Below are 25,330 nucleotides of genomic sequence, written 5' to 3' on the forward strand. Positions count from 1 at the left end.
CAATGGAGCAGACACATTGTGGTCAGCACTAAGAACTGAGATACTCCAGCATGCTCAGCAAGGAGACAACCTTCAGAGGGCGCAGCTGTCAGAAATCAAAGAGGTCTCCCCCGAACACATGACTTGCTATTTTTTCAAACCCTTATAACTTGCCCAAATTTGGGTGGATTTTCATGGCGAAGGCAAGAGGTACATCCCTCACACAAGCAAAGACCCTCTCCCCCACCATATTCCTACTCGCTAATCCAAAGTATCAGGGATACAAGGGCACTTCAAACAAAAGATCAAGAATATTGTAACACTGGCAAAAAAAATTTCCTTCTGCAAAATTCCTGAGCTCTGCAGGAGAGGCTCCCTCCTGATGCAGCAAGCGACAGCCTAACTGCCACAGCGCCTGCCAGTGCTCAACTCTGACCTGAATGCAATACACCAAGGGTAGGTATAATACACAGGCAAGCTAGCAAGAGAAGGCTGCTTGCTTGTATTATTAGCATATAGTTCCAAGACTCTAGAAGAGCCTTAACAGCTGTACGCATTTCATCACAGTTTGCAGCATACAAAGTTTTTATTCAAGTGTAGTATTCACAATTCTTACATCATGTACATAAAGTAACTATAAAGATAAGGTATTTTTCTCCATTTACAATGAAGCTACAATAAAACTACATTCAAGTTTTTGATATAAAGTCTATAGACTTATTAAATGCAAAGTAGGGCTGATTATACATTCTTTACAATTATGCCTTCAGGAAACAAAAAAAAAAAATCACAAGTGAATATAAGCATTTTCTACTGGAATGGTTCAGAAACACTGTCTCGTACAGAGAGTTACTCAGGGATAGGTACAAAAAGTCATGTATCACTCCAAACAGCCTATCCATCCAGCCTGAGGAAATACAGGTTGATTCCTCAATAGTTACTATTATAACATGGGAAACATTCTGATCTTCTGTTAAAAACCAGGGGGAATTTTCCTCCCTTACCATCTCCTTCCACAGGAGGAGTGAGAAGTAACACAGTATACAAAAAAGTAAAGAAAGAAAAGGGAAGGGGAAAAATGCAAATAAGTACATTCATCTCTTTCCCCCCATCCTATCTATCAATACATAGTTGGGTGACTGTTTTCAAAGGGTCCTTTTGTACAGATATCTATACGAAGACTTGTGCGTGTCAGGCAGAATTCTGCAAAGGGGTATCAACCATGGCATTGTATTTAACTGAAGAAAATATTCTTTATTTATGTTCAAGCAGCTGGATAAGTGGATATTTTCAGAATTGACTTTTAAAATGCTTTCAGTGTCAATCATCAGTTCTGATCTTTTTGATGATGTAAAAATATTTATGCCTTGGACTCAAGGCACTTGTACAGTACTTGGAATTCTATGAAATGGTCCCTTTATGTTCTTGGCACCATTCAAAGCTATTATTAAAATGCATATTTCCCATGTACATTTTTTAGAAAACAGAGTTTCAGTGCATCCCAGCAGCTGTCAATACCCTCTGAGATATTATAACAAATACCATGTTTTTCTAGTTCTCATGTATTTCTTTCATCAGCACTTACAAGTAACTGCTACACATCAAGGGAATTTCTAATAATTCAAACAACATGCTGTCAGTAAAAGACATTTTGCGGAGAGAGACAGACTCCATTTAATATGGAGAATTTACTGATAAACCAACAGCGCTTGGAGGGGGTTTACATGTCAACAGTGTGCACAAGTGAAAGATACAGAAAGTATCTTCCAACAAACTCCCAACAGTATAAATCATTAAGAGCATAATCTGAATCCCAGCAAAGTCAATGGGAAGGCTCCTGTTGATTTCAGTGAGGTTGAGATTAGGTCCCAACCATACAGGAGAGGAAATTAAATTCTACCATGCATCAGTGAACAGAACTGCATGTTCCAATGCAACAAAACGAAAGTAAAGCAAGACTTCTACCATGTACAGGATTCATTCAAACTTAAGAAAAGGATAATAATTTTAATGTGTCAAATAGGAGAGAATTCAGCAGAAAACAGAAATACCTGAATATACAAGCATAGTACCAACTGTTTTAACCAGCAGGTAACATAAGTAAATGATAACAAAAAGTGTGCTAAAATGTATTGTGTGCTTTTCAAATTTATGCATTCCGCAGATCCTCCTACACATCTGGCCTAATGTGATTTGGGTCAAGATGATAACCTTCAGTGGGGTAGCCAGTAAGTCCTAGGTTTCACATCATTTTATAGTGATTCATGTATTTAAACTGTTAAGAAAACAATGCTGCCTTCTCCACAAATTAAGGTCACTTGTATTCCATATCTATATGAAAGCATGGATCAGAATGAAAAACTTCCCTATTACTTGGCACATGATTCAGAAGATACCAAAATGCAATGGAATCTTACTGCATGTGCACAATTCAAGTTATATTCAGAGTCACCTCACAGCCTAAGAGAGAATTTCCTAATACTACTAGCAGACAAGCTGCACGAGTTATAGATTTGCCCATCAAACACAATCTCAAGCTATAGCTCAGCTGCACTTTGTCTTGCTAACCGAAGACTTGACCTTGCAATACACCAGAAATTTTCACAGCATACCCTTTTTTGCCAGCGCGTCACCACAACAATGCTCTTCTGGTGAATGCACATTACACTGCACATCTCAGCATATCCACCAGGCCAAAGAACAAAACTGTATAGCCTGGGCTGCCAAAGCCACAGCCCAAATTTTTACAAATTCTAGGGCGTCTGAGCACACTGACAGGATCTCAAGTTTAGCATAAACACAGTATCAAAAGCTAGGTCACTCACTCCTCTGACTGGTGAGAGCAGGGAATGCAACAGAGGCTCCATACAGCCACAGAAAACTTGCGCAAACTTGAGCAGCAGCCCCGAGTAACTGGTAAGGAAATGCTGGCAGTGGCCACAAAGGTGGAGAGATAGCATGGAGCATCTTAGAACGAAGGCTTCCATTATCTTTCTACCTGTCGTATGGAATGAAGACAGTGATTGCGCCTTGCTGCACAGTCAGTCACTCACTGTGCACTGAGCATTACTTGTAATATAAGAGGACAAGGCATCTCTTGACAAAACGGTATTAGACACATCTTACTCAATATCCCAACTGTACACCTGGATGCGTCTACTCTCTAGGGTCTTCTAATTTACTCAAGATACAATGCTATTTAAATGACATCAGGGCACATGCAATCATTCTACAGGAAACCATTCCTGTTTAAAAAGCTTACAAGACTCATTTGTAAGCAGTAATGTCAAACTTGTTACTGTCCAAAACAAAAGCAGTCAAAATGGGCCCAATTTACCTTGCTTAAAGTAACTGGGCTACAAATCAGTTAATAATGAGACTGTAAAATTCACCCATTTACCACAGTAATCTATTGAACACTTTCTATAGCTTGAAGATCTTGTTCTGGTATCAAAGATCTTCCACCTATTTTATTTTTGATTACATATTTAATGCACAAGAATAACTACCTAAAATATGAAATTCAATATGCCAGGAAAAGCCTGATTTTATCACATATCTACATAAACGTAATAAACCCTTTCTGCATTTGCACAATAGCAAGCTAATTTTTTGAAATCTAACTTATGTCCAATGTAAATATTAGCAGCAGTACAGCATATTATCCTGAATACTTGAGGCAGATTACAGGAACTCAGCAGAAGTTTGGAAGAACTATCTCAAAATCCTTCTTACTCTGTAAGAAGTGCCAGCTAAGGGAGGATCAGTAACAAAGTAAGGCTGCAGTGCTATTGGGGCTCAGTTTGGTATTATCTAGTTCTGTGCTATGAACTGTACATGCGTAGACAAATCTGTACTTCTGCACAGCATGTACATGTGCACAGATAGAATGCAGTGGGAAGCCCAATAAAAAGTTCTTGTTGCTGTTACGGAATACCATTGCAGATTATACTCCTTTTTTTAGAGCAGCAGTACAGTAACACTTTTGTTTTTTCTACAACATGCTCTATTTTAGAGAGGGTAGGTACACATTATGGCAAGTTTTGGTAAAAAGGACCGATTGCAGAGAAAACATTGGCATGTGATGCCAATATTTTTATTGGGAGCAGTACTGACATCTGCTTGGTGAGCAAAATAACCTCCATTTGTGTGGCTGTCTATATTAATGCTCTATGTGGCTCACTTATTTCCTATTCTGTAATTCTAGCTTTTGAGATGCATTTTGATGTGAGTTTAATGCATTAATTTACTCCTAAGGGAAGATTTCACAGAGAATCAGATAAGCAACTTTATTCACAGCAAGTATTATAGTAAGAGAGGAAAGCAGCTGTACTTCTGACATTAGGTCCTCTAGAATACATACCACTGGCCTAATGACCTGCACTGATTAGAAGTTGTCATCTGGGGAAGATCTTGCAACAATGTTGTTTCCTGTTAGTGGCATATAGAAGCAGAGGGGATGGAAGATCATGTGTGTCGTGGGGCAGACGTACAGAAGGGAAGTTCAGGCAGACGAGCATCAGTTTCCCCATCCCCAGACACCGGAGAGAGGAAGGGCAAGCTGGTTTTTGCTCGCCTTCAAGATATATACACTGAAGGGTTATAACAAGGCAGAAGGGGAGATATGGGGCAACTGTGCTGCTAGGGACTGGCTCATAAGCAATGGTGGTTTGGGTTATCCTACAACACTTCTAGGTTCCCAGTCTCTGCAGGCTAGTTTGACTTAAGCAATTCCTGCTTCCACCTGGCAAAACAACACTCTCCACATGGACCCAGTATCTCTTTCGTCTCCAGCTGCTGGGCTATTCACACACAGCAATTCTTTACACTTCCTGCCCAGCCTCAGCTACAGCAGTCACTCAACCCAGACTCCCAAACTGCTAACAACAGGCATATATAGAAAGTAGATTAAAAATAGAAACTGCTGCTTTATATGCATTAGAGAAGGACCAGTTTTACTACTTTTTCTTCTTAGGCACTCAAGACTTCTGTGAATCTGATTGCTGGAAACGGTTTAGCTTCTCTGGATTATTGGATGCCATTTGTGAAAAATCACGAAAAATGTCCTGGTAAGTTTCATCTCCTGGTAGAAGAAACAAAAATTAGGAAAACATATCTAAAATCTCTTATGATGGCTAACACGATGCATCATCTCACAAATGGCCCGGTCACTACAGTATAACATTTATATGTTTGTACAACAGATTGTTCATTATAAGTGACTGGTGACATGAATGCTGACAGAGACTGGTTAACTACATGCACATTCTGTAAAAGTAAATTAAACAAAACCAAACTATACCTGAAAATAGTACCTCAAAGGCAGCCACACAGAGGAAAGTTCAAAGTTAGAGAGAGAGAGAGACGCAAAAAATTTAAAGAAATGTAAAAAAAAAAAAAAAAAGAATAAAATTATTTTAAAAGGGAAATCTAATCAGAGGCTCTCTTGAAAATAGATCTACAGGAGAAAAAGGGGGTGAGAAAAACATCGTAAGCAGCTATTATATGCCAATTATTAGCAAGGAACAGTGTAAATAGGGCCCTACCAAATTTACACCATGAAAATGCATCAGACCATGACATTTCTGATTTAAATAGATGAAATCATAAAATTGATGATTTTTAACATCCTATGACTGAAATTGTTAGGGTCCTAAATATAGGAATAGAGCGCATTCCTATTTTATTGAAGAAACTAAAGTTTGCAAGTGCTTTAGTATTTTAATAGGTAAACTGACATTTTGTTTTATTTTTGAATGCAGTAGTTAGCATGTGTTAGTCTTATATTTGGGAGTCTCACTATGCTAAGACCGTGACCCATTGCCGACAGTATTTTTTCCCCCATCAGTGTCATCCAGGCCCCTTCACTGGGTGCTGAAAATGATTTCACTGATAGGAGATTTGTTTCAAATCTATTCCTGTCCTTTCTATATTAGCAGCTCAGCAGTTTTCAGCCATGGAATGTATGCACATGCTGGACTGCTTTGCAGGAGCAGGGAATATGCTGCCCTCCAAAACTCACCATTTCCCAGCCAGGAAAGGAGTGTGCAGGGCCCAAACAGAGCTACTCCCCGTCTGACACAGCTCCATTGCATGTTGCATGTCACAAAAGAAGGCGGAAACTACATATTTACCTCTCTCACTAACTACACTGCTGTGCAACACACCTTGCTTTCTTTGATTTGGTTTGGTGAGGGGAAGCAGATATTCCCTCTGTTCTCTGCCACATGGCAAGAGTTGAAATAACTTCACAGAGCCTTGAAGGCACAGGGAGTAGGACGTTTCATTGTCATTATGTCTTTTTGACATTTTTATGTATATCTCCAGTGCCAAACCTATTTCACTCCTGTAACTGTGTATTTGTGGTTAGCATGTTAATAATTTGAACAGAGATTCACAGAAACAATAGCTGGCACACAAAACTGTAACCATGCAGAAATCCTCCCTAGTTCTAAAAAATAAGTATAATCACTGGCACATTTATAAAAGGGAACCTGCTTTCTACTGAAATTCCCTTTTCGTTTTTAGGGTTCATTCCAAGCCATTTCTGAGACCCAACCAGACATACAGCAAGTGTTTGCTTGTTACAGCTTCCAATAATTACTTTTCCTGAGAGGCAAGCAGACAATGAAATTGGATTCATGATCATTCACTGGGAGAATTACACTAAAGAATATAAGTCAGAGCTGCCCATGTTTAAAGAGAAGTTACTCACCGTAGTAACGGTGGTTCTTCGAGATGTGTCCCCGTGGGTGCTCCACGTTAGGTGTCGGGCTCGCCCTGGCGCCGCAGGTCGGATCTTTCCAGCAGTTTCTGCCGGACCGCGCATGCGCCGGCGCGCACCGCTCCCTTGCGCGCTCCCGGCCACATGCACGATCTGGTCCCCGCCAGTTCCTTGACCAACCGCCTCGGATACTCCTGCAAAACACTAAACAGAGATCCGAAGCAGGGAGGATGGGCGGGTGGTGGAGCACCCACGGGGACACATCTCGAAGAACCACCGTTATTACGGTGAGTAAGAGTGTCCCCGTGGGTGCTCCACGTTAGGTGACTACCCAGCAGTAACCCAAGATAGGAGGTGGGTAATCGGATTACGTGCAGCTTGTCCCCGAGAGGACCGCTGTCGAGAGATGGGTATCCTCTTGGAATGCCCTGTGAAGGACGTAATGTTTGGCGAAGGTGTCATAGGATGACCAGGTCGCCGCTCTGCAAATGTCTTTTAGCGCAACGCCCTTGAAAAAGGCTGTTGATGCCGCCACTGCCCTAGTGGAATGAGCCCTGGGCGGGGCCAGTAAAGGAGACTTTTTGAGTTCGTAGCACATTTTTATGCAGGATACGATGTGCTTCGATATTCTCTGCGAAGAGAGACCTTCTCCTTTTGATTTGGGAGCAAGAGAGACTAGGAGTCTATCTGTTTTACGGAAGGACTTAGTCCCGTCTCTATACAAAGCCAGCGCCCGCCTCACGTCCAGGAGGTGCAGGCGCGCCTCTTTGTTAGAGTTATGAGGCTGTGGATAAAACAAGGGTAAAACTATAGGTTCGTTAATATGAAACTCTGAAGAAACTTTGGGAACAAAGGCTGAATGCAGCCGTAAGGTTACCGCCTCCTTGGAAAATACTGTGCAGGGTGGCGTTGCCATAACTGCTGCAAGCTCGCTCACCCTGCGAGCTGACGTGATTGCAAGAAGAAAGGTTGTCTTTATCGTAAGGAGACGGAGGGAAACTGTGGCTAAAGGTTCAAACGGTGGTCCCGTTAGCGCACTAAGCACCAGGTCCAAGCTCCACGAAGGTGGAAGCGGTTTCCGAGGGGGGGTATAGGTTTACCAGCCCTTTGAGGAACCTGGTAACCATGGGATGAGCAAACACCGTGTGCCCTTCCTCTTCATGTCTGAAAGCCGAAATAACGAGGATAGGGAGAGTCCTCCTCTCTTGAGGTCCAGTAAATACTCTAATATTACAGGTATAGGCACAGCAAGGGGGGCTAACTGTTTGGTAGAACACCATGCAGTGAAGCGAGTCCATTTCTGCTTGTAGGTCTTCCTGGTGGAAGTCCTCCTGCTACTTTCTAGGACTTGTTGCACTTCCTCCGTACATGTGCTCTCTAGGGAGCTGAGCCATGGATTAACCATGCCTGTAGTCGTAGGCCTCAGGGGTGTGGATGCACTATGGACCCCTGAGCTTGCGTGAGCAGATCCGGCGCCACCGGGAGGGGCATCAGTGGACGGTCCGAGATGCGCAGGAGTAAGGGGAACCATTGCTGTCGATCCCACGTTGGGATTACTAGGATCATTCGGGCTCCCTCTCTCCTGGCTTTCTGCAAGACTTTGTGGATAAGCACTGTGGGAGGAAATGCGTAAAGCAGGGGGCCCCTCCACAAGATCGCGAATGCGTCCCCCAGGGATCCCCGCCCCAGTCCTGCCCTGGAGCAGTGTCGTGGGCACTTCTTGTTGTGTTGAGTGGCAAACAGGTCTATCTGGGGAAAACCCCATGCGTGAAAGATCGGTCGTAGCAGATCGGAACGGATCTGCCACTCATGCGTGAGTGCGAAGCGCCTGCTCAGCTGTTCTGCCTTCACATTGTGAGTGCCTGGTAAGTACGAGGCTTTCAAGGTTATATTGTTGGCGATGCACCAGTTCCACAATCGGACTGCTTCCGCACGTAAGGCACGGGACCGAGCTCCTCCTTGCCTGTTTATATAAAACATGGTGGAGGTATTGTCTGTACTGATCCCGACTACTTTGCCTTGTATATGGTCTCGAAAGTGTCTGCAGGCGTTGAACACTGTTCTGAGCTCCAGTATATTTATGTGCAGTGACTGTTCCGTGGAGGACCACAGTCCTTGCATCACCTCTTCACCCATGTGTGCTCCCCACCCTATGTGGGAGGCGTCGGTAGTGAGAAAAACAGATATTTGTGGTTGGTGAAAGGGCACCCCTGTTAGCATGTACTTGGGGTTCACCCCCTATTGCAGGGATCTGCGCACCTCTGTCGTGGGCGACACCACCCTGTGAACGGTATGTGCTGCCGGTTTGTAGATGCTCGCCAGCCAGTGCTGCATGCTGCGCATGTGTAACCTGGCATTTTGTACTACAAATGTCGCTGCTGCCATGTGGCCCAGCAGCTGTAAGCACGTCAGAACTGGCACCGTAGGGCTGAAGGTGATGACCTGCACGAGGGAACCGATGTCTCGAAAGCGTGTCTTTGGTAGATAAACCCTTGCTGTGATAGAGTTTATGCGTGCCCCTATGAACTCTATGTCCTGTGTGGGGTCTATCTTTGATTTTGCCAGATTGATGACCAGGCCCAGCGAAGAGAACGTGCCTGCTGTGACGCGTATCATGCGAAGTACCTCCTCCTTCGGGGCCCCTTTCAGTAGGCAGTCGTCCAGATATGGGAATATAAACACCCCCTGTCTGTGCAGGTAGGCTGACACCACTGCCAAGGTCTTGGTGAAGACTCTGGGGGCCGAGGAGAGGCCGAACAGTAGGACCTTGTATTGAAAATGTTCTTTGCCTACCATAAACCGGAGAAAGCGTCTGTGAGCCGGGTGGATAGTTATGTGGAAATATGCATCCTGTAAGTCGAGGGCTGCGAACCAATCTCCATCGTCCAGTGCCGTAAGTATAGAGGCGACTGTAATCATCCGAAAGCGTTGCTTGCGCAGGCACCGGTTGAGGCCCCGAAGATCTAGGATGGGCCTCCAGCCTCCTGTCTTTTTCCGTGAGGAAATATCTGGAGTATAACCCTTTCCCTCGAAGTTGCTCCGGCACTCTTTCCACTGCCCCTATGAGTATGAGATGGTCTACCTCCTGCTTGAGTCTCGCTTCGTGGGAGGCATCCTTTAGGTGGGGCCTGGGTGGAGGTTGTGGCGGTGGGAGCGACTGGAAGGGGATCGCGTACCCAGTGGCTGTGATCTCCAGTACCCATTTGTCTGTGGTGATCCTTTGCCACTGGTCGCAGAATGGTCGGAGGCGATGGTGGAATAATAGCTTCGGATGACATTGCGCAATGGTAGTGATGGTGCAGCCCTGGATCTGTGTGTCAAACTTGTGGCCTTTGGCCCTGCCCCGAGGACGCACGGCTCTATTGGGAACGTCGCCTGGGAGTTCTGTACTGCTGGTGCTGTTGATGTTGCCCTTGCTCGTAACCCCTGTGGTACTGGGGACGCTGTGGTTGATACTGGTACCGTCTTTGCTGAGGGTAATACTTTTTCTTCCTGTATGGAGAGGTGTAAATCGCCAAGATCCTAAGAGTAGCTCTTGAATCTTTACTGGAACGAAGGACCGAGTCGGTTGATTCAGCAAACAGCTTCTGCGTGTCAAAGGGGAGATCGACGATCTTCGCCTGCAAATCCCTCAGGATACCCGATGTTTGGAGCCAGGACTCCCTGCGCATGACCACTGCCGTAGCTGTTGAGCGTGCTGCCGTGTCCGCTACGTCTAGGGCGATCTGAACTCCCGTCCTCAAGGCTGCGTAGCCTTCCTGCACAATGGCCTTGAGCACCGGCTTCTTGTCCTCTGGAAGTGAGTCCATGAGGGAAGTCAGCCTGGAGTAGCTGTCAAAATTATGGTTCGCTAGATGCGCTGCATAATTTGCCATTCTCAACAGTAGGGTAGAGGAGGAGTAGACCTTTCTGCCGAACAACTCTAGTTTCTTGGCGTCTTTGTCTGTTCCCCCTGTCTTGAACTGAGAAGTTTTCGACCTCTGTTGAGACGATTCCACCACCAGAGAATTTGGTTGCAGGTGGCTGAACAGGAACTCCATGCCCTTCGCCGGGACGAAGTATTTCTTGTCCGCTCTCTTGTTTATAGGCAGAACGGACGCACGGGTCTGCCATATCGTGGTGGCGGACTCCATGATTGCTTCGTCGAGCGGTATAGCTATTTTGGAGGAGGCTGGAGGTCTCAGGTTTTTAAGGAGCTTATGGTGCTTCTCCTGCACCTCTGCTATTTGGATGCCTTGCATGAAGGCCACCCCTTTAAACAGCTCTTGGAACTGTTTCAGATCGTCCGGAGGATGGACGTCCCCTGGGGCCGTGGCCTCGTCAGGGGAAGATAGCGAGGAACCACTAGGGTAAGCCTCTCTGGACCCCTCTGGGTCCTGTTGACGGTGATACATCTGCTTGCTGGAAGCTTGCGAGGGAAAATCTCGGGGTTCCAGAATCACCTCCCCTTGAGATGTCTGTGTCTCTGTCCCCGTTTGCGATTGCCCTCGGGGATATGGACCATCTGGGGGGATCTGTCCCTGGGAGTATGCCTATGGTGTCTATGCCCCGCGTGATAGGGGTGACCATGGCAACACGGGCACTGCTCCTGAGATGGGGACCTGGACCACTCTCGAGGCGCATACCCCCTGCACCTGGGGGAGCGAGATCGTCTGGATAATTGAGATACTGGAGAGACTGACTTTTGGTAGTACTCCAAAGGTTCAAAGCCCAAAAAGGGTGAAGTTGGTCCGAGCCATGGTGAGGCTGGCTGTAGGAACGGGGATGGGGGCTCAGGATAGGCTGGGGGTTACCCCTGCCTTCTTGTTGTGGTCCGCAGCATGAGCGGAGGGCTCAGAGCGAGCAGCCCTGCAGCCCTGTCTGGAGAAGGGCTGCGGTGCCGGGTTTTCTGTGCTGCCTCTCCCCTCCCCTGTGGGGCTGGCTCCGCCCCCTTTCATGTCAGGGATCTCGGCCCCGTTGTCTGCGCCGCGCTCGGCACGCTCCGCTTCGGTGCCGCTGCCTGCGGTGCCGCTGGTTCCGGCACTTGCCTGGCCGCCGCCCTGCCTGCGGTGCGGGGCGGCTGTTTGATTATCGGAGGCTCAGGCTCTGCCACGGGCGTCTCCGCGCCACCGCTGCTCAGCTGTAACTGCAGCTGGGGGCTATGCACTCCACCCGTCCCGCTCGCTGTGGCTGCCGGCAGGGATCGGGTTGGTGAGAGTTTCCTCCATTTTTGTGCTCACGGGGTGAGGGAGGCAGCTTTCCTTTTATGGGCCCCTGCGGGTCCCTCCTGCTGTGGCCGCTCCGGCACGTCTGGCTGGAGGGCCTTGTCGAAGAGCAGCATTTTGAGCCGCATCTCCCTGTCCTTCCTTGCTCTGGCTGTGAGCTTAGCGCAGAAGGAACATTTCTGGTGACATGAGATTCCCCAAGGCACCTTATAGACTGACTGTGCCCGTCGGAGGCCGGCATCGCTTCGCGACATGACTCACACTTTTTGAATCCTGAAGAGGACATTATGGTGAGTCTTTGAGATGTTAATAGGGTACTTAGCACCTTCTCTGTGCCTGTTCCCCTCTCTGACTCAGCCTGCCGGGGCAGGAGGCCTAATGGCCCTACGTCCCCGGGCCTCCGGTGCTCCGCTTGTTACTAAGATTGGAAGCTTTACTCCTTCCTCTTCTTTTTTTTTTTTTTTTTTTTTTTTTTGGAAAACAATAACAAACTAACAATCTAAAAGACTGAAAAAGAAACTCTAAAAGACTTGAAGAACGTTAAATACGCTGACTCTGGCCGTAGCCTGAGCGGATTCCGTCTGCAGCCGATGGCGGTTAAAGAGGAACTGGCGGGGACCGGATCGCGCACGTGGCCGGGAGAGCGCAAGGGAGTGGTGTGCGCCGGCGCATGCGCGGTCCAGCAGAAACTGCTGGAAAGATCCGACCTGCGGTGCTGGGGCGAGCCCAACACCTAACGTGGAGCACCCACGGGGACACTCGTAGAAGAATGCATGTTATTAAATTAACACAGTAGCAATTTAAGAAAATTGATTCCATTGAGAACTAATGCTGCATTTCAGTTAACACATTTGGTTCCCTGATGTTTCCTCTTAAAAAAAAACAAAAAAAAAAAACCCAAACAGTTTTTGCAAGATATATTTTTGGCTATTTTGGTTGATAACATACAAAAATAGACAAGTAAAATAAAGTGTCCCTTAAACTGGTAAGCTGCAGGAAAATACTTAATACTGTCTATCTTGTATGTATTTTAAAATGCCATTTAAAACTGAATTCTGGAAAGCCCATTTCCAAGCAATGTGCAGCTAAAGTGCAGATTTTTAATATAAAAATACTTTATCACTGCTTAAACATTCAACAGCAAAATAAAAAGGCACACTGAACATTTCAGAAGAGACAGGAAAACGGGTAGCAGGCACCCAGTAACAGACTTCCTGTAGCACCAATAGGTAAGCATTCTCAAGTGTTATACAAGGAGTGGAACCATGGGGTATATGGCTTCCACCACCCACAGTGCCTATTTTGTAGAATGGGCTGTTTAAATCAGCTAATACCCGTTACATGAAGCACACTTTGGAAGACCCTTTGGCCCTTGGAAAGCAACGTATATGTTCCTTCAACAATTCACACCAACTTTATTTTCACACTAGAAATATTAATGCTACTTAGCTAAACTAGTCATTGGTTTCTTCATTCACTTCATAGATGGGGTAAGTGGGAATTGCAACTGGAGGTGTGACTGCAGCTCAGATCAGCAGACTTACAGTAAATTTAAGCTTGCTAGTGCAACTAAAACAGCAGTGAAAACCTGGCAACATGGATCTTTGGTGCAGTCCAGCAACCCCAGTATGTACCCCCGGTGGGTTTGTACAGTCTGTGTTGAAGCTAGTGCCACCAAGCCTTCCTTAATGTTTTTAGAAATTTGGCCTCATTAAAGCTTTCACAGCTACACCTCCCTGAGCTGCAATCATGCCCCCAAGTGTAGTGTGGGCATACCCACTGCATGTGACTCCATGCTTACATCAAAACTTTCTTACACCACCCTTATCCTCAGCCATCTCCCAATTCCAGGAAAATTAACAAAGAATCTAGTTTTATGCCATCACCTTTTTCAAAGCCATCTCTGAAGAGCAGTGTTAGGATAAGGGTGGCTAGGGTATTTTAAGATACATCTGTCTTGAAAAGCTGTTGCCTTTATTACCAGAGAAAGGAGGGTGCTCAGGCTGGTATATCACATGACAATTTGTCAGGGTAACACATTAGTGTTTAAAACATTCAAGATCATTAGTTATAATCTGTACATGTTTTGAGTCAATCATGTACAGCTTGTCACAAAGTGCCCAGGGAGGCAGCATGACCCTGTGACTGAGGCACTAGGACCACAAGGCAGAAAGACCAAGTTCTTCCACTGGCTTTGCCAATGGTCTCCTGCATAACTTGAGGCAAGTCACTTCCCCTCTCTGCCCTTTTATTTTCCCTGTATCAGTCTTGCAGATTTACATTGACTGGGAACTGCTCCCCACTCTAGGTAGCATGCCCAATGGGGTCTCCAATCTCAGCTGGGGCTTCTAGATGTGACTGTAACACAAATAGATCATCCTCAAATTTTTTTTTATGCAAAAAATTGTGACTTTTTTGAGTTTTCCATCTGGCTGAAAAAATGATCTAAAAACCCACTGAATGCAAAGCTGAGGAAGACATTTCCCATTTTCAGTCACCTCAAGTTGGAATTCAGACATTCAATGCACTTTATGTAAATAACATTTGCCCATGATTATTATGAATGAAAGCCAGCATAAGCTTTGGAGTGTTCAGCAACAAGACTCACTTTTCTATACACTATAGAAATACAAATATTGATTTCTAACACTTTTGCTAGTTAATTTATCCAAATTGCTTATAAAATATTTTACTTTGGAGTTACCAAATTCAAGCATTTTGCCTCAAAGCAAAAGCATTTCACCCTTTGAAATTAAATGGCCATTTCTCTCTTTTACTTTAAAATTCACATGAAACTGAGAACTACATAATTCAGTTTCCTGTTGCCTGTAGCCTGTCAATGAAATAGCACCTATCTTTTTAGCAGTTAATGTCTCTGGCTAAATGTTAGACAGCTGAAAACAGGGATGGACTTTCCTTTACTCAGCAGAAGAGCCTACATTATTTGTGACTTGTGGTTTCTTCCAAGTTTAATATCAAAGCCGTTAATACTAAAACCACAACTCCCAGAAAATTCAGTTAGGTTTCAAAATCCACTCCTAAGGAGGTCTATTAAGAAATACACAACTTTAGGTTTCTAAATCCTGGAATACTGTGCAGTACTTAAGTGCACATCTATGGAATACTGGTATAGGGCTTGATCTGTTGGCAAAGCACTTATGCAGAAGCAGTTGAACTCTGAAGACAACTGTACATGCTTAAACGCTTTGTTAGATCAAAGCCAGAGTGCTCAGCACTTTGCAGGAACAGGCCCTTGAAGCAGGCTGACTTTCCTTTAATTCAGTTTCATGACTGGTGCCCATTTAAGCTCAATTTATCAATAACTAGCCAACTGACAATTTCCATTATTGCTTCCCTTTAGCATTAGTTTAAATAAATCTCCTGTAATAAAAGTGGTTTATATAAATACAAGTTCAGACATTTAGGTGTAAATGGTATTGTTTGCGCAGCAATTATTTGTACATACATACCAAGTGGGACTTTTTGCTTTTTAATAGCAATTGGACCAAGAGCCTGCAAGTTTTTTGATGTATAGGTTTAGTTCCATAGTACAAAAATGTCTCTAAAAGTAAATGTTTTGTCTAATATCTGTACAACTTAAAAACTTTTTAAAAATTATTTCTGCAAAAGATGTCCTCCTGTTTCCGCCTATAGTAATTCTGTATGAGCGTTGTGTGCAGGCCTCAGCTAAAGGGGTTATAATGCTAAAGACAGACTTCCCTCCTGTAATAAGGTTAACTCTTTGACTGCTGCTGAACCACTCATTGAGAAGACAGCAATTGAATATTGCCTGGTTTTCAACAGAACATTATTAGATGGCTGCATAGCAGATGGTGTAGTGAGTTGACAGCCAAGAGTTGCATACACTGGTGCTACAACTATGAATTTCAAACAAACACTCTCACTCTTCAGTCTATGAACACTTGACTTTTAGCATATACAGCTGTCCACATCAATCAAGCATCATACATATATATGTTGCTTATGAAAACACTATGGTATGAAGTTACTTTAGTATTGTTTTGGTGAAAAATTATGAATCATCTAGCTGTAAACTAATAAATTCCTGAATGCACTTCTTATATTGCATTTCAGTATGGTTATTACTAGAGTATTGACCTGGCTGTCCATAAAGGCCTTCTGATTCACGCATTTCTTCATTCATTCTTGCCAAACGTAACCTACAATTTGGAAAAGACAAGAATGTCATTTTGACTACATTGAAAACAACTTAGTACAAAACTTTAAAGAATTTATGGGGTTCATCAGTGAAAAATACACTGGGTTTATTTCAGTTTATCCAGTGAACACTATGACTTCTATCTGGATTGTCTTAAGTTTGTCCTTTCTGGTATACATCCCTTTAAATATTTCTTAAATGCTTCCAGGACTCAGAGTACAACAATACAGGAACAAATCTGAAATTCAATTTAATCAATTCAAACACACTTACAGTGTTACAATATCCGCATTTGCAGCTTCTACAGCTATACTCAAAGGGTCTTTTCCTTCTTCATCAGTGGCATGCTGATTTGCTCCTCGTTTTAGAAATAAACACACTTGCCTATTAAAGAAACAGTATTATTGCATAATTTCCATCAAGGAAAAAGAAATCAAACATTTTTAAAGACAAATAAGATGGATCCAATACAGTTTAGTTTAAAATAACCTGAACATCTCAAATGCTTTGCAAGTGTATTTTACACAAATCCTAGCTACACAGCTTCTATCCATCAGATCTATTAATGTGAATCACACGAAGGTTTCAGTAGTGAAGAAAGTCATTAGTCAAAACCAGGCTGGAGGTGTGGGATAACTATAATATCAGAGGTGTAACTTTCAGATTAGATTGAAGGAATGGGAGCTGTTACAATCTCTCCTCCCTTTGGATATCACTCTCAATATGACCTAAGGCAAGACCTAGCAAAAACAAGAGAATGACCATGTGGGTGATACTAGGCCAAAGCTCAATGGTTAGAGCATTGGCCTTGTAAACTGAGGGTTAAGAGTTCAGTCCTAGAGGGGGGCCTTCCAAGGGTCCGGGGCTGGTTAAATTAAAAAAAAAAATCTGCCAGGAACAGTGATAGGTCCTGCTGTGAGTGCAAGGGACTGGACTCCATGAGCTCTTGAGGTCCCTTCCAGTTCTGTGATGTAAGTCCATTTAACTCAGGATCCTGTCTTCTTACACTGGCTGCTGCCAGATGCATTAGGGCAGGGGTGGGGAAACTTGCAGTTTGGGGGCCAAGTGACCCGTAGACAAATCAGTTGGGGACTTACACAAGTGAGAAGCAAAACGCAAACAAAAATCAACTACCCTCACTGATGTGGTCCCCATCATGGGGTTTGGGCAGGAGAAGGCTGGGGATGGGCCATCTGAAGAGGAGTGGGGTGCAGAAGTGGGCTGAGATTGGGGGGTCTTGTCAGGGGGAGGTGTAGAAGGAGGTTGGGGGTGTGAGTATAAGTGGGAGGAAAGGTGCAGGAGGGCTTGGAGTGCAGGGTCTGGGTGGGAGGCATCAGTGTGAGACTGAAGGGTCTGGGAGGGAGGAGCAGGAGCAGGGTGAGGGTGTAGAGTCAGGGTGGGAGGGTGCAGGAAAATGGTGGGAGGGGGCACAGGATACAGGTGACGGGTGCAGCTTAACTACTCACCCATAGATGCACATAGCTCTGAATCCCCTCCCTCTGCTCCCAGGCACCATCCCTCCACTGCTCTGATTGGCTAGAATTCTGGCCAATCAGAGCAGCAATATGAAGCCTCTGGGCAGGCTGATGAGGCTGCTGCTCCTCCCTTCCAGCAGCAAGCAGCAACAGAGCCCAGAGTCACTTCCTGCAACCAGCTCCCGCCCTCTGGCAGAGCCAGTGGTCTGGTGGCTTGCTTGATCCAACCCATGTGGCTCAGGGCTCCAAACCCTCCACCCCACACTGGGCTGGAGGGGAGCCCCGAGCCTTGGGGTCTGGATCCAGAAAAGCCACGGTCTGGATCCGAAACACATACCAGGGATCTCCCACCCCTGCTTTAGAGGGAAAAAGCAGAACAGCAATGATCAAGTGATTCATCTCCTCTTGTCCACTCCCAATTTCTGGCAGTCAAAGCTTAGGGAAACCCAGAGAATGGGATCACACTTCTGCCCATCCTGGCAAACAGCCATTGATGGGCTTGTGGTCCAAGAACTTCTCTACAGTAAACTCTTGCATATCTGGCAGCCCTGGAACTCAGATGTTGCAGGATATTCAAATACTCTGGATGATACAGAGAGGTATACCCAGCAACGTATAACACTACAGAAAAACAAGGTTAGATATTAAGGCTACGTCTACGCTAGCCCAAAACTTCGAAATGGCCATGCAAATAGCCATTTTGAAGTTTACTAATGAAGCGCTGAAATACATATTCAGTGCCTCATTACCATGCCGGCAGCCACGGCACTTCAAAATTGCCACGGCTCGCCGCCACGCGGCTTGTCCAGACGGGCCTCCTTTTTGAAAGGACCCTTGCAACTTCGAAACCCCCTTATACCTATCTGCTGTTAGGTATTTCAGTGCTTCATTAATAAACTTCAAAATGGTCATTTGTATGGCCATTTCGAAGTTCTGGGCTAGTGCAGACATGGCCTAAGAAATAAACAAAAACATATACAGAGTACTTTATTTACCAACATCAGTAGTATTGTACACTGTAAACTCATACTGTATTTGCTGTACTGATTTGTATTGACTTTTACTGTACTGTACTTTTAGGAAACTTAACTAAAATTTACTTGTGGTTAAAGTGCCAGTTATTTGAGAGTTCTGGATAACAGAATGCCAGATATGGTAGAGTTTACTGTAGTTGTGTTTCAAGGTTTTGGCCATCATGACAACCCCAGCAACAAGTTGCACAGTGACAAGGCATTGTGTGAAGAAGAAATTCCTTATGTTTGTTTGAAACTTGCAATCTGCTGATTTCTCCCTTCTCATCAGTTCTGTGGTGCAAAGGGATAAATAACACTTCTTTATTCAATCCCTTCATGATTTTACAGATCTCTCTCAAATATGACCGCCTGCCCTCTCTCTTCTAAGCTAAAAACAGTCCCAGTCTTTCTACTTTCTCTACATATGAAAGCTGTTCTATACCCCTAATAATTTTGTCGCCCTTCTCCCAATTCCAATGCATTTTTTGCAATGGGCAACCAGAACTGCACCCAGTATTCAAGCATACGACTATCATGGATTTATATGCGGCATTAAAGGTATTTTCTATCTTATTATCTATCCTGGTCCACTTCTGCAAAAACTACAAGGAGTGGCACCTTAAAGATGAACAATTTTATTATAGCAACTCACAAAAGTTTATGCCATGATAAAATTGTTAGTTTTAAAGGTGCCACTGCACTCTTTGTTGTTTCTACTTAAAACAAACTTTTGCCATTAATTTTTGTCTTTTCCTAGCTGTCCTTCAAATTCTTTTTGGCTTGGCTAATTATACTTTATACTTTAATCACTATAGTTTATGTTCCTTTTTCTTTCTCAGTACAATTTTACTTCCAATTCAGAAGGGTTCCTCTTTGCTTCCCAACTGCCTCTTTTACTCGCTTGCTTAGACATGCTGGCTTTTTATTTATTTATTTATTTATTTATTTAAATCGTCTTGTTTTGCTTTGTTCCAGATAGCCATAAAGTTTGTACCTCTATCTGGTGTGTTTAAAACATTTCCATGCAGTTTGCAGACATTTCACTCTTGTGATTCCTTAATTTCAATTTAATTAGCCTCATAATTTTTGTGTCATTCCCTTTCTCGGTTGAACGCTGTGGTATTTCTTGGACGTTTTCTGCTCTACAACGATGCTACGTTTAACATTATCGTTGCTGTCATCGAGCGTTCAGCACCAGTTAGCACTAAATCAAAACTGTTTCTCCTCTAGTGAATTTCAGGAACAGCTACTCCAAAAAGCAGTCATTAATGGTGTAGCTATTTTATCTCTGCATGCTGCCTTGAGCTGACATACTCTTCAACAATGTGGAGATACTTGTAATCCCACCATTGTTATAAGGCTTTTTGCTTTGTAGCCTGAATAATCTCCCAGAATATTTCAAAACGGGCAGTCAGGTGCTCTGCAGTATATTCCTACTGCTATATTCTCATTGCTGAAGCCTGGAATTTCTACCCAAAGAGCCTCTCGTAGAATTTGATTAGTTTAAGCCAGGGGTGACCAACATGTGGACCATGGGCAAGAATCTGGCTCACTGAGACTTTTCATCCAGCCCGGGGAGCCGGCAGCGGCATTATTTCAGAAGTTGGCTGGGTGGCTCTGAGCTGCGTGTCGCTTTGTAAAAAACCATTTGTGGCTCCTGCCACTGCCGCCATTCACTCCTCCTCTGGCTCCCTGCCCTGCTGAACTGAAAGGGTAAAACTTGATTTAATTGGTTTAATGGACAGAAGGAGGGATGTGACCATTAAACCAATTAAATTGAGTCACATTATTTCAGCGCAGCAATGGTGAGAGCCACAAGTGCTGCAGATGAGGGAGTAGGAGAGCTGGGAGGGAGCCACACAGTCTCGCTGAGGAGGAGGCAGTGGCCCGGTGTAGCTGGGGGAGGCAGTTCCCGGAGCTCCTGTGTAAGGTAAGTTAATCCTGTGTTTGGGTCTGCGAGGGGTTAAACATGGGAGTGGAGGGGCAGTCTGGGGCCGTGAGGAGTTTAAGCCTGGGAGCGGCAGGGGGTGATTTGGGACTGACAGGGGTTTAAGCCTGGAGGTGGAAGTGGGGACAGGTTTGGGACTATTATGTGTTCAGCCCCTGGAACATATAAAAAATTGCCATGTGCCCCCCAGCCCCGATGAAAGAAGGTTGGCCACCCCCGAGCTAAACCTTTTACTTTATTTGACTCTACAGCCTTTCACATATAGTGCCACTTCACAACAGTGCAATCTACCCACTGTTTCTATACAGCGCAACCTCAGATCCACTCTGAGGTTCTCCTATACATTTTGTACCCTGGTATTGCTGCAACTCACTGATTATCATGATCCCACCAAGCTTCTGTGATGTCTATTACATCTCAGTTTCCCAAACTGGGGGGGTGCCCTCCTGGGGGTGTGTGAAGAAATTCCAGAGGGGGTGTGAGATGACCCAACCCTCTCCCCATCATTTCCCCCACTTCAAGAAAGAGCCGTCCTTTGCTTCCAGCTCTCAGACCCTGCCATTTTATCTGGGTGACCCAGCACAGCTGCTATACACAGAGACAGCTGGCGTGGAGCTAGCTGCCTCCTGCAAAGGAGTGTGGGTTGTGAGGAGGAGGAGGATGGGGTTATATGGGGGCGGGGGCTGGGGGAGCCTGGCTTGGGAGAAAGGGAAGCAGGGGAGTAAGAGTGGGGGGCTGGTGGTGCCTGGCTTTGGGGGAGGGTAGGGGCTCGGGTGGGCAGCTTGTGGGGCTTGGGTTGCTTAGGCTGGCAGGTGGGTGGGTGGGCGGCCAGCCTTGGCAGTGCAGGGCTCTGGTGGCTGACCCATGGATTGGGTAGCTGGCTCGTGGGCAGGCAGCTGGCCCTGTTGTTTGGCAGGTGGCTCCGGCAGAGCAGGGCTTGTGCAGGTGGGCAGATGCCATGGGCAGCTCTGGGGCTCGGGCAGCTCTGGGGCTCAGGCAGCTGGCCAGGTGGGGGCTGTGCTGTTAGCCTGGGTGGTCCACAGTCAGCCTCCGGGCTGAGACAGGTACAGCACAGGACCCGGTACTCCGGTCAGGGCTGCAGCTGGTCTCTGCAGGGCCCGCGCTGCGCCTGCAGCTCTGGGGCCACGCCAGCAGCCTATTTGGGTTTGAGCTGGAGCTCAAGGGGCCATTGCCATGTCCAGCATGGGGCTGGAATCAGCCTTTGCAGCCAATGGCTGGGCTGGTGTTGGCCCAGAAGGGGTCAAGGTCTGGCAGGGGGTAAGGGGGCCCCGGATGCACTAATGCTCCAGAAGTTGGCACGCAGCGCAGGGTGCGGCAGCATGGCTCCACTGAGTCTGCTATCCGCTATTTTCCAGACAACTTTCATAAATTAGTACGCAATCTATTCGGTGTTGATGTCGATACATTGCCAGAAATACTGCAAAAACAAGCACTCAAAATAAAATATGATTCAACTGCAAAAGATAATTTCGAAAACTCAAGCTTGGAGGAATTTAGGATAAAATATTTCCCAATGTACGTGAAAGTTGATAAAATTGCTATGTATTATTCTTTCATTTTTTGTCAACGTACCTCCGGGGAAAAAAGCTTTTCAAGTTTAGTCACATTAAAAATGAAACAAAGAAATTGACTGGATGTCAGAAATGATTTATGTTGCGCATTTTCATCTTTTAAACCTAGGATTTTCCAACTTGTGAAGAAAATGGAGCATCATCTTTCACATTAAATTCATTTAGTTTCTGCTGTTAAATTACATTTTTATTAAATTTTTGGGACAAAAGAACTATTTGTGCTTATTTTAAATTTTAAATAACATTTTTATATCAAGTTTTTGTGTTTAAATTACGACTTGAATTTTTTGTTAAAAGGGGGGTTGGGTGATGGTAAAGAAGAGACGGGGTGGCATGAGGGTCTATCAAAAATCAAAAGGGGGAACATGATGCCGAAAAGTTCGGGAACGGCTGTATTATATCAGTAGCCTCATTTAATATCAGACACTCAAGTCACCCCCTTAGAATATAGGCTTCTTGCTTTTGCACCCAAGCACTGACAAAACTGATCATATTTTGTTGTCTGCCTTCACCTAATGTAATGGAATGGGCATCTTTTTTCCGCTGTCTCTCTTCATTTCCTGCCTGTACTTTATCAAATTCTATCCTCTCCTCTTATCTTTACTAGGTTATAGAATATCCCCTTTATTAAAGCCTCCCCTAAGGTATGTCTGTCAGAACGAGGTGCTCCTCCACACCACTCAGCTTCCCTCTGACCTTGGGTTAAAAGTCTGTCTGTGATCTTTCTAATTTTACATACCCGCTGTCTGGCCACCCATCTCCACCATGCTGCAGAACCGTCACTGAGCAAGCACAGAATGCATATGCTGAGCAGTCCTGAGAGTCATGCACCTGCTTGCACCAGCTGATTTTCAAACCCTGTTCAGTTGCCTGGCACTGAACCTACTCTACCAAAGGAACTTGGCTTTTCTTCCCTTCGTCAAAGCTCTCCCACGCTGAAGTGACATTCTGGCAAGGCCGGCAGCCTCTCACCAAGAGAATGTTCAAGCATGTGTCTAGCAGGGACACTGCAGATCAGATTATTATTTTGTACTACTCTTTACTGTAGTTGCATGTCAGGGCCTCCCCCACGGATGTGCCACCTCCCACTGTGCTTGGTGATGTCTGACCTCGTGAGAGGCGCACTGGCAGTGCAGCAGATACTGGCAGAAAGGAATCAGGGACTGTTCTGCCTTCTCTATACCAGTTCTAACCATTTGTCATTTTCATAAGAAGCAGTGTCCCTTAGGTGTCAGCAGCAATGGGTAATAGAAGAATGTGAGAGGACATAATTCAAAATATTATTTAAAACATATTATGTAAAGGACTCTGGGCTTTTCAATCTAGCTGTGAATGAAAATGTTACTTTGAAAAGAAGCTGTGCATCACCAGTCAGATTAGTTTTAAGACTAACAATTCAATTATTTAACATGTATTACAATGCTAGGAAATGCTGGGAATGTAAGAAGTATATTTGCAAATAAACTAATATAGTGAAGAATGGGTGCTCAGTATGTACTGCAACCGTGTGTTACCCAGTGTGCCCCAGGACTGTGGCATGGTGCAGTGGTCCTCTTCCTTTCGCATCCTTATGGTTCACATTGGCACCATTCTGCAGTAAGAACTCACAAGTAACCAATGAGCCCTAAGGAATGAAGACAAAAGACCAATTCAATGCTTAACACTTTAGAACCTAGGCCAAATCCTGCTTTCTGGAAGATTTTCTGGAGGATTTGGACTCAAATATCATATTTAAGTACCGGCAGTGTGTATTGTCTGGTTAATACAGAGGAATAACAGAGAAATGTTCAGAGATAACTTCATGAGAAAGAAAAGTAACGTTATGGTCAATGTTACTACCACAAGTCAAAAGCCATAGACAGACAGCAAGACAAGTACTTGGCCGTTATCACCTATCCAATCCAGAGATATTTCTACCATCTCTCCCGCACCCACTCCCCAGCAATCAAGACAGTATGTCACATACCCCTAAGACTGCCTGAATCAAAGGTGTTGCTTTGTTTTCTTCTGTGTTGACCCAGTTCACTTCAGCTCCACGGGCCAGTGCTTCTGCCATATCAGGAAGACTCTTCTCATAGGCAGCTCGATAGAGCTGCAGTCCTGGATGAAGCTGTTTAGAATCATGAAACACAGAAGAATTTCGCTTTTCTCCTTCTGAAAGAAAGAGGGTTAATGACCTGTAATTCTTGCTCTCGGAAGGTAATGAATACACTTAGAATACTGGGACTGATCACACCATGCAGCAAATCTGTGCAGCTGACACACTGCAGGTCAGACTTTGCAGAAGAGTGCTCTAAGCCACCGAACCAGCTAAATTCCATCAGCCAGTAAAAGTCACTTTGTGATTCCACTAAAAGCTATTAATAACCAATAAGTTAACAGTAATTACAGAACATGGCTCAGAGAATCATAGAATGCTAGGACTAGAAGGGACCTCGAGAGGCCATCGAGTTCAGCCCCCTGCCCCAATGGCAGGACCAAGTACTGTCTAAACCATCCCTGACAGACACTTATCTAACCTGTTCTTAAATATCTCCAGCGATGGAGATTCCACAACCTCCCTTGGCAATTTATTCCACTGTTTGACCACCCTGACAGCTAGGAACTTTTTCCTAATGTCCAACCTAAACCTCCCTTGCTGCAGTTTAAGCCCATTGCTTCTTGTTCTACCCTCAGAGGCCAAGAAGAACAAGTTTCCTCCCTCCTCCTTATGACATCCTGGCTTCAGATAACAAGAATTGCAGCCAAGAAATTTTATTTTCTTTCTCCAGCACAACTTGTAAGGGAAACTAAAGACCTCCAGGTATGCAGCCACATGAGGTCTCTTAACTAGTAACAGAGAAAGTTGCTATTTAACTAACCTAGTAGAAATAAGTATCAAAGTAACCCCTAACATCAATACAACACAAAGGCCATGTCTACACTAGCCAAAAACTTCGAAATGGCCATGCAAATGGCCGTTTCGAAGTTTACTAATGAAGTGCTGAAATACATATTCAGCACTTCATTAGCATGCGAGCGGCCGCGGCACTTCAAAATTGACGTGGCTCGTCCAGACGGGGCTCCTTTTCGGAAGGACCCCAGCTACTTCGAAGTCCCCTTATTCCTATGAGCAGATAGGAATAAGGGGACTTCGAAGTAGCCGGTGTCCTTCCGAAAAGGAGCCCCGTCTGGACGAGCCACGCGGCGGCGAGTCGCATCAATTTCGAAGTGCC

General features: G+C 45.0%; 1 protein-coding gene across 2 annotated transcripts in view; it reads right to left on the reverse strand.

Moving 5' to 3' along the window:
• Positions 1–546: 546 nt before the first annotated feature.
• The window catches only part of ACAP2 (ArfGAP with coiled-coil, ankyrin repeat and PH domains 2), a 157,403-nt gene continuing 132,619 nt past the window's right edge, over positions 547–25,330 (reverse strand). For both annotated transcript variants that reach the window (XM_075003958.1, XM_075003957.1), the window contains 5 exons: positions 24,082–24,269; positions 23,630–23,739; positions 16,361–16,471; positions 16,027–16,088; positions 547–5,062 (listed from right to left, as the gene is read on the reverse strand). In XM_075003958.1, the coding sequence (XP_074860059.1) occupies positions 4,959–5,062; positions 16,027–16,088; positions 16,361–16,471; positions 23,630–23,739; positions 24,082–24,269 (575 nt within the window). In that variant the 3' untranslated portion in view covers positions 547–4,958. The remainder of the gene's footprint in view (positions 5,063–16,026; positions 16,089–16,360; positions 16,472–23,629; positions 23,740–24,081; positions 24,270–25,330) is intronic.

This window comes from Carettochelys insculpta, chromosome 10, assembly GCF_033958435.1.
Source record: "Carettochelys insculpta isolate YL-2023 chromosome 10, ASM3395843v1, whole genome shotgun sequence".
In the NCBI taxonomy this organism is placed as follows: domain Eukaryota; kingdom Metazoa; phylum Chordata; order Testudines; family Carettochelyidae; genus Carettochelys; species Carettochelys insculpta.